At 35.5% G+C, this 10116-nt stretch overlaps 1 protein-coding gene and 1 long non-coding RNA gene across 2 annotated transcripts; both read right to left on the bottom strand.

The window, feature by feature from the left end:
• Positions 1 to 2155: 2155 nt before the first annotated feature.
• Positions 2156 to 3026, bottom strand: LOC139782518 (uncharacterized). The gene is made up of 2 exons (XR_011720910.1): positions 2853 to 3026; positions 2156 to 2774 (listed from the first exon to the last, which is right to left on the bottom strand). It is a non-coding gene; the product is annotated as an uncharacterized lncRNA (long non-coding RNA).
• A 2097-nt stretch (positions 3027 to 5123) lies between these two features.
• On the bottom strand, positions 5124 to 7779 carry LOC139782516 (uncharacterized). Its single transcript, XM_071721547.1, has 2 exons — positions 7693 to 7779; positions 5124 to 6886 (listed from the first exon to the last, which is right to left on the bottom strand). Exon 2 carries the CDS (start codon positions 6875 to 6877, stop codon positions 5675 to 5677), a length of 1203 nt encoding a protein of 400 aa, XP_071577648.1. The 5' UTR covers positions 6878 to 6886; positions 7693 to 7779; the 3' UTR covers positions 5124 to 5674.
• Positions 7780 to 10116: the final 2337 nt, after the last annotated feature.

Here is a 10116-nt window from a genome sequence, read left to right as displayed (position 1 = left end):
GAGCTAACGTTTTTAAAAACTTATCTCTTTCTATCATGTCCTTTTGTCTTCTTTGTTTAAATTATATAAAATAGAACTATTAAGACCGCTTTGATCTAACATAGCATAAAAAAATCTCATCGACCAACGATTAGATATTCGTTCAGTACGATAATCACGACAACTTTGGTCAAATGCATCAGTGCCTCCTTTAATAGAATTATTATAAAATTGAATGATATCTGATTCTTTTCTAACTTCTATATCGCCTCGTAAAGAAGACAATATTAAAAATTACTAAAGATGTTGTAATCGACCCAACTGGCCAAATTTATTAATCGAAAAACGCTACGTTTCGACCGAGGATCCGGTCCTTTTCAAGCGTGTATACAAAACTCACAAATGTCGATTAGTCAAGCATAATGCCCTAACTACACCGAATCTAAAAGCTAAACGACACAAAATTAATTTGCAATTAAGTGAAAATTATATCAATATTATACGAAACAGAAACTTACATATTTGTGCGTCGGAATCTGAGTAATAACAAATTTGTTAAACGGTATATTTCGTGAAATGTTTGTAACATGACATAGCAGTGCGGTGGTACAATTTAGACTGATGAACCTGACAATTATAAACAGACTGGTGCCGTAAACAATAAAAGGCAAGAACATAGAGAGGGAAGCAGCGGAGAGGGAGAGACCAGCTATATTTCTTTTATGATATGTTCGTAGAGAACGTTAAGATTCTCCGTGTCCTTTTGCAAATTGATGGTGTCGTCAAATTTTTTAATAAAAAACATCTCCGCTATTTCTCTCTTTCTGGTCTGTCCTTCCTTATGTAATATTTCAGGTTTTCCCCAGTCAAAATCATGCCCATAGGATATTCGGTGTTCACTCACTACAGAAAGATTGCTAGCGTGTTTTCTAATATCGCTCTGGTGTTCCCTGAGACGCGTACACAGATGCCTTTTAGTCTGCCCTATATATGTGGCCCTACAATCCCTGCAGTTAATTTTGTACACTATGTCAGTTTGTTTTAGGTCGTTAATTCTGTCTTTGCCCCGTCTTATTAAGCAATCAAGTTTTTTAGGAATCGTGTATAAGGTAGTGATGTGGAGTTCATTTAAAGTACGGCAAATGCTATCACTCAACGTTTTTATATAGGGTAAAGGTATGCAGTTTTTAAAATCAAAAGTTGTGTTATTGTCAGTGGGAGTATTAAGTGTGTTGTTACGTGTTTTGAGAGTGTTTAGACGTTTGGCAATGTGTTTATTAACGATTGGTTTAGGAAAACTGTTGTTGCTCAAAATTTCTTTAATTATCTTAATATTGCCATCGTGGAATTTTTCATTAGAAAGTAAAACCGCGCGATCAACCAAGCTAGTAATAGTGTTCAATTTGTATTTTAAAGGATGGTTAGAATGAAAATTTATGTAACGTCCAGAGAACGTCGGTTTTCGATACCAATTGGTTATTAATAAGTTGCCATTCCTAATTACAGTCGTATCCAGGAAGTTGAGTGACGCATTCGTTTCAATTTCATAAGTGAACCTAAGTCTAGGATGATATCCGTTGAAAACTTTTAAAATCAAGCCCACACTTGTTTTGGGATCACCGCAAAAAATCATCGACATATCTAATGAATATCCGGATGTTAAAATTCAAAAGGCTTAGTGCAATGCTTCCCTCTAAGTCATCCATGACAATATCAGCGACGACCGGCGATAAGGGATCCCTGGGGCTGCCGAAGATTTGTTCGTAATACTCCCACTGACAATAACACAACTTTTGATTTTAAAAACTGCATACCTTTACCCTATATAAAAACGTTGAGTGATAGCATTTGCCGTACTTAAAGGAACTCCACATCACTACCTTATACACGATTCCTAAAAAACTTGATTGCTTAATAAGACGGGGCAAAGACAGAATTAACGACCTAAAACAAACTGACATAGTGTACAAAATTAACTGCAGGGATTGTAGGGCCACATATATAGGGCAGACTAAAAGGCATCTGTGTACGCGTCTCAGGGAACACCAGAGCGATATTAGAAAACACGCTAGCAATCTTTCTGTAGTGAGTGAACACCGAATATCCTATGGGCATGATTTTGACTGGGGAAAACCTGAAATATTACATAAGGAAGGACAGACCAGAAAGAGAGAAATAGCGGAGATGTTTTTTATTAAAAAATTTGACGACACCATCAATTTGCAAAAGGACACGGAGAATCTTAACGTTCTCTACGAACATATCATAAAAGAAATATAGCTGGTCTCTCCTCTCCGCTGCTTCCCTCTCTATGTTCTTGCCTTTTATTGTTTACGGCACCAGTCTGTTTATAATTGTCAGGTTCATCAGTCTAAATTGTACCACCGCACTGCTATGTCATGTTACAAACATTTCACGAAATATACCGTTTAACAAATTTGTTATTACTCAGATTCCGACGCACAAATATGTAAGTTTCTGTTTCGTATAATATTGATATAATTTTCACTTAATTGCAAATTAATTTTGTGTCGTTTAGCTTTTAGATTCGGTGTAGTTAGGGCATTATGCTTGACTAATCGACATTTGTGAGTTTTGTATACACGCTTGAAAAGGACCGGATCCTCGGTCGAAACGTAGCGTTTTTCGATTAATAAATTTGGCCAGTTGGGTCGATTACAACATCTTTAGTAATTTTTAATTATCTACTGGCGACTCAAACTTCTTGTTCTGTTATTAACACACACCTTTGACCTCAATAATGGTGTCCAACCGAGATGAAGGATATTTCGAATCTATTACAAGGAAATTTGGATATAATACCACGCGACTGTTAAAGTCTTGGATTAATACGAAGATCAAGATCAACTCACTAAGACATCGACTGACTTTTTTGCTCCGATGTAGGAGAGACGACGTCTTACCTCCACATATACACACTCTGAGATTCAACATCATCTTCCAAAGCAACAGTGCAACTCGCAAGTTCAACATCCTGAAAAAACGTTACCAACGAAACATACTTAACCTTGAAATCAAAGATATTAACTTCGATTTAAAAATTTCTGCGATCTAATGTTAAGAAAATCGAGGATACACTTGCCTCTATTTTACCGAATGACGTAATTCAAAACTTTTATACATTTAATACTTACACCATCGATCGACATGACGAGGAAACGAGATTTAGATTAATTAGTAAATTGAACATAATTATGACTAAGCATAATACTTTTTATAACTCCTTTTTAAACATTGATCGCAGTAAATGGATTATTAATGCGAGTAGTAAATCTTTACCATCTAACGTATTAAATTTTTTAAGTTTGGGCGGTAATTTCGCTTTGCCCACCAATCCGAGAGAGAGAAAGATCGCTTGTGCTCCTCTCTGGACATTATTAAAAATTTCGAATTTAACACATACAAAATTCCGAAAAACTTGGTAGAGAATACCCGCCGTTCGATTGCCAACTCGCTGCATAAGTTTCTGAGTTTGAATAAACATGTTAACCATATTGACAGATTTTTCACGAAAGAATTTACTGCTTGTAAAAATTCCTGCGTGATAATGATGATGTCCTTGTCACCAAGGCTGACAAAGGCCAAGTAACTGTCATTTTGGATAAGAACGCATATGTAAACCAAATGACTGAAGCGCTTGGAGACCAAGACACTTATAAAAAATTGAAAAAAGATCCGATAAATAAAATTACATCTAAAATTCATGAATTGGTCAAATCTTGGCTTGACAATGGCATCATCAGTGACTGTACATACAAAATACTCAATTGCACCAATGGAAATCTACCGAGAGCCTACGGACTGCCGAAAGTTCACAAGGCCGGCCTCCCTTTACGTATTATTGTCTCAGCGTTGGGTAGCCCGCTCTATAACGTGGCTAGTCTCCTCCAAAAGACCTTACATACGTCGATCCCGAAACCGAAATCGCACATAAAAGATAGTTGGTCTTTTGCGAAGTTTATAAACAACATGAATATTAAGGATGACGAAACACTTATTTCACTTGACGTCACGGCACTATTTACGAACATCCCTAAAGATTTAGTATTAAAGGGAATTGAAAAAAGGTGGAACTATATTTCTAGCAAGACTGACCTCAATTTATCACAGTTTTTACACGCAATTGATCTTATTTTATCGTCCACTAGTTTTAGTTTTAACGGCGAAATTTACGAACAAATCTTCGGCAGCCCCATGGGATCTCCTTTATCGCCGGTCGTCGCTGATATTGTCATGGATGACTTAGAGACGCATTGCCTAAGCCTTTTGAATTTTAACATCCGGATATTCATTAGATATGTCGATGACATTTTTGCGGTGATTCCCAAAACAAGTGTGGGCTTGATTTTAAAAGTTTTCAACGGATATCATCCTAGACTTAGGTTCACTTATGAAATTGAAACGAATGCGTCACTCAACTTCCTGGATACGACTGTAATTAGGAATGGCAACTTATTAATAACCAATTGGTATCGAAAACCGACGTTCTCTGGACGTTACATAAATTTTCATTCTAACCATCCTTTAAAATACAAATTGAACACTATTACTAGCTTGGTTGATCGCGCGGTTTTACTTTCTAATGAAAAATTCCACGATGGCAATATTAAGATAATTAAAGAAATTTTGAGCAACAACAGTTTTCCTAAACCAATCGTTAATAAACACATTGCCAAACGTCTAAACACTCTCAAAACACGTAACAACACACTTAATACTCCCACTGACAATAACACAACTTTTGATTTTAAAAACTGCATACCTTTACCCTATATAAAACGTTGAGTGATAGCATTTGCCGTACTTTAAAGGAACTCCACATCACTACCTTATACACGATTCCTAAAAAACTTGATTGCTTAATAAGACGGGGCAAAGACAGAATTAACGACCTAAAACAAACTGACATAGTGTACAAAATTAACTGCAGGGATTGTAGGGCCACATATATAGGGCAGACTAAAGGCATCTGTGTACGCGTCTCAGGGAACACCAGAGCGATATTAGAAAACACGCTAGCAATCTTTCTGTAGTGAGTGAACACCGAATATCCTATGGGCATGATTTTGACTGGGGAAAACCTGAAATATTACATAAGGAAGGACAGACCAGAAAGAGAGAAATAGCGGAGATGTTTTTTATTAAAAAATTTGACGACACCATCAATTTGCAAAAGGACACGGAGAATCTTAACGTTCTCTACGAACATATCATAAAAGAAATATAGCTGGTCTCTCCTCTCCGCTGCTTCCCTCTCTATGTTCTTGCCTTTTATTGTTTACGGCACCAGTCTGTTTATAATTGTCAGGTTCATCAGTCTAAATTGTACCACCGCACTGCTATGTCATGTTACAAACATTTCACGAAATATACCGTTTAACAAATTTGTTATTACTCAGATTCCGACGCACAAATATGTAAGTTTCTGTTTCGTATAATATTGATATAATTTTCACTTAATTGCAAATTAATTTGTGTCGTTTAGCTTTTAGATTCGGTGTAGTTAGGGCATTATGCTTGACTAATCGACATTTGTGAGTTTTGTATACACGCTTGAAAAGGACCGGATCCTCGGTCGAAACGTAGCGTTTTTCGATTAATAAATTTGGCCAGTTGGGTCGATTACAACATCTTTAGTAATTTTTAATTATCTACTGGCGACTCAAACTTCTTGTTACAATATTAAAACTATTTTATTTTGTTTCGGACAATATGAAACTAACGTCATATTATTAGCATAAAGAAAACGTGAATCATTAGATGCAGTAAATCTTTTCATCTTCAGTGGTATTTCTCTTTCTTTTGCTCGAATTGCCCCTACCATACTAAGTGAAAAGTTATTTTTCATGCTTTGCACTAGAGGCACTGAAGTGAACCGTTTATTACAAATAATGTTTCTGTGAGTTTTATGGATCGGCTCTGATAATTTACGAACATAATAAGTAGGCACAGACTCTAGAGGTCTTGTATCGACTTTTCCAACGTAAGGAATAGCATTTATTACATAAGATGTTCGAGAATCGTTCATCATAACAATTTTAAGCCCACATTTCTGCGGTTTAGTACCAATTTTAACACGAAAAGGACATTTACCGGCAAAATATAGTAACTGCTCGCCTATTGTTACATGTTTACCCGGCAAATAATACTCTTTACAATTCGATATAAATAAATCCCAAAGGTCACGAATTGGTGCTAAATTATCACGTTGGCGACGTTCGTGACGCGTACTTTTATCATCGAACTGTAAACATTGTAATAAAAACGTATAACGAGCTTTTGGCATGGTGCAGCGATAGACAATTGAAGCTGTTGATTCCCATAAATCCTCTATTTTGTTATAAGTTTTTTTTTGTACTCCGCTATAGTATAAAATTCCTATAAAAGCTTGTAGTTCCTCGAGATTAATATCATATAAATAATTTTCTAATATTGAATAATTTTCTCGTTTTCGTGCAATCTCAGCGTTAGTATATTCGACAATTTTACCTAGCATTTCATCAGTAAAAAGAAGAGACCATACTTCTATTGGAGTGTTTGTTTTATTCGCAACGCCCAACACTTGAGGTCCATAATTCGATACTTTGTCTGCTTCTGTTTGTTCTTCCGTCGGTGGTGTAACGGACCATTTAAAGCCATACATAAAACAGCTCTCCAAGGATCCTCGTGTCGACACATGCGCTGCCCCTTCTTCTTCACTTTCAGACGATAGTTCTACGTCCTCTACCATATCATATGCTTCTTCTTCCGACTCGATATCACTTAATTCTTCAACATTATCTTCTTCTGAGGAACTTTCCTTATCAAAAGGTTGTTCAGTATACATTCGCAACAGCATTTGTAATTTTTGTAGGGGTTTGCTGATGTGCGTTTCCATTGCTGATAGCTAAAAATTATTGAAGATACTAGTTTATATCACAAAAATAAAATGTTATTTAAATTAGAAACATGCATCAATGTATAATAAGAGAATATTATTACTTAATTACAATATAATAGAAAATCAATTTTTAATTAATAAAAAAATATATAAAATAGAAATAAAAATAATAATAGTTTATGGTACGAAAATTTTTAAAACAAAGGATGTAAAGGAGGTTAACGAATCAAGCAAAGTGTACGTGCTAATAATGTATTATTTTGAATGTATGTAACAAATGTTTCGACCTGTAATAAGGTCATTTTTAGTGCGATATAACAATAACCGTTACTTACAAACTAAAATCGATGAAATGTAGTCAGATTATAAAATTCGTCAAAAATAAGTCAATCTAAAGTAGTCACTTGATGTGCCAATTAATAGTGGTAATATAGGCTCTCATAGTACTATTGTTACAGTGATACATAAGTGTGGACTGATTAATCTGACAATTTGGTATTTTACATACTTGACTTTCGAATTTTATAATCTGACATTTATAATCTCACATTTCATCGATTTCAGTTTGTAAGTGACGGTTATTATTGTATCGCTCTGAAAATGACCTTATTTACAGGTTGAAACGTTTGTTAGATTTTTTCTCCCGACTGCTGCCAATCTTCGGTTGGCGAAGACGAGGGAGTATGCGTTTCACCGAGGCCGAATCTTTTTACACATTGCTTAGTTCATTAATCCCCTTTATATCCTTTGTTTATAAAATGTAAAGTTACGTTGACAAAATATTTTTAAATATTATTTTAAAGTATACTTACTCTCTACAAAAATGCGATGCGATTACTATGGTCGAGTTTGTGAGACTGAGACCTACAAACACTCTTGAGATGTGCTTTGTTTAGCTTCTATGGTCGAACTGGCGTTACCGTTACAACTGCCACTTCAGGAGAGTCGAAATTTTGTTCTCTCCCCACCACAAGGCAAGGAAACGTGAATACCAACCAATAGAAGTTTCTGTTCAGGTCTGCCAAATCAAGTAGTAACCTAGGGTTAATTTTATATCTTTTTTTAAAATAATTTATTTTTAATTATTATAGCATTTTATAATATTTGTCTAAATAATTAGTATATGTTCCATGTTAGATAGAAACACTTTTACAAAATTAAATATACCATGCGATATATTTTTATTTATATTTTTGTATCATAATAATTTATGTCTCGTATTTTAAAAGCAAGTATTTTATAGAACACTGACATTAACAATAATTCAAAAGGGATTTTTTACTTAATACAATTATTATTATTTTATTTGTTGTATTGAGATTCAACATGTACAGGTGTTAAGGCGATAGTAAAGGCGCCCGCACAATGAAAAATATAAGGAACAAGGAACAGATATTAGCGATTAGAAATAAGAAATCAGGAATAAAGCTGGTGTAGCATTAATACACGGCTTCCGATAGGTTAAAAATCTATTGTCTGTGTTTCCGTTGCCTGTATTTTTCCTCGTGCATCCAACTTTATTCTTGATTCTTTAGTCCTATTCGCTAATATATATCTGCCCCTTGTTCCTTATGTTTTTCATTGTGCGGGGGCCTTTAGACGGCACAACAGTAGACGATCACGGTTAAAAAAAAACCGGCACTTACTTTGCACTCTCGCAATTGCAAAAAGGGCACTCGGTCCTCTCTTTATATACTCTAGCGATTCCAGAATATTCGATAAGCTCGATTTATCCGGAGATTGAAATTTTCAAATATTCTGGAACGCAATTGTTGTTTATTAATAATAGTTAAGTTCCAACGAAGTACTTTTCGGATTCTGGTGGTGAACTCAAGATGCTCATAACGCAGTCATTGGCTCGCTCGGTTTAAGCGCGCCGCTATGATAGGTGAAGACCGTGGTATAGCATGTGTGACGTATCGCGCGCTTGATTGGGCGCGGGGCACAAAGGGCGCGTTCAGCAGACACAACTGTTGTGCAACTGTTGAGTTCGTCTTATCAACACTCTGCGTTGATTGGTTGGTTCTAAAAGTAAGAGCTAATCACGTTCGACTGCTACTGAGCGGCTTGGTCTGCTGAACACGACCAATGAGATAGCGCGTAATGTCGCGCCACTTTTGAGTTGGTGCCACGCGTACTAAGTATTTCCGCAACAACAGGAATGTATAAGAAATGTCATAGAATGGATCTCTCGAATCTACGATTATGAAAAACGTTTCGTTTAGCGGTAACTGCGTTAGAAATCGCGGTGCTCATATTTGCGTTGCGAACTTTGTTGCTTACTTACATTGCACGATGTGCAATGCATTTGAGGATCTTTTCGCAAGCGTCCCGATTTTATTCGTGAGAAAATATTTAGATGTAAATACTAAATTGATATAATTATTCTACTATTTTTCTACTTTTTGGCTGGAAACTCGGAAAAGTGCGAATTTGTATGAAGTGCGCAAGTAAGTATTAAATTATTATCGTGACTGTAAAATATTTCGCTATTGTGCAAAATTAGTTTAGTGTGGAAAGTTCTCGCGAACAGCTTTGCTCGTTATTTTACTACACTACTGACTTATACTCGAGGAGCACTATGCGGTTAAGCTTTGGTGGAGTGGAATGTGCAATGTCTCAGTCATTAGCAGATCCTTTGCTTATCATTATACGAGTATGTATTTAATAACAAAGATATTTAATTGTGACCGACATTTTGAGCAACTTTTGTGCGTAAAACGAAAGTAAATTGTTAAGTTTGAAAATATACTATAATAAGGTAAATGTACCAATGCCTGGATAGTCAGTGGCCATGTACCTATGTCTGGACACCTTTATCATTTTAGTCCTTAAATAAATTATAACGCGAATTAAAATCAAAGATAAACATATTTTTCTTTTATTTTGAAACTTTAGTTACAGTATCGAAGCGTTAATTCGCGTTATCTTTATTTAAGGACTAAAATGATAAAGGTGGCCAGACATAGGTACGTGTCCGCTGACTGTCCAGGTATTGATACATTTATCTTAATATGGAAACTATCTTGCACGATGGGTTCTCTACCTTAAAATACTTAATAAACCTTCTGCTTCCTGATTATTTTGTGTATGGTTATTCAAAATTATCATAGGCTGCCTATCCTTCAGGCTTCACTCTCACATATGTTATGTTTATATGTTCTTAAGCTGGCTCCGCAGACCTTAAGTTCCTATCTCAAAATACTCAGTACGGCACTCCCTTCTTCCTTTTTAAT

The sequence above is a fragment of the Temnothorax nylanderi genome, unplaced genomic scaffold (genome assembly GCF_030848795.1).
Source record: "Temnothorax nylanderi isolate EJ_2023f unplaced genomic scaffold, tnyl_v1.0 TNYL_tig0420_pilon, whole genome shotgun sequence".
NCBI lineage: Eukaryota > Metazoa > Arthropoda > Insecta > Hymenoptera > Formicidae > Temnothorax > Temnothorax nylanderi.
Note: the sequence above shows the minus strand (reverse complement) of the source record. Positions and strands in the feature narration are given on the sequence as shown.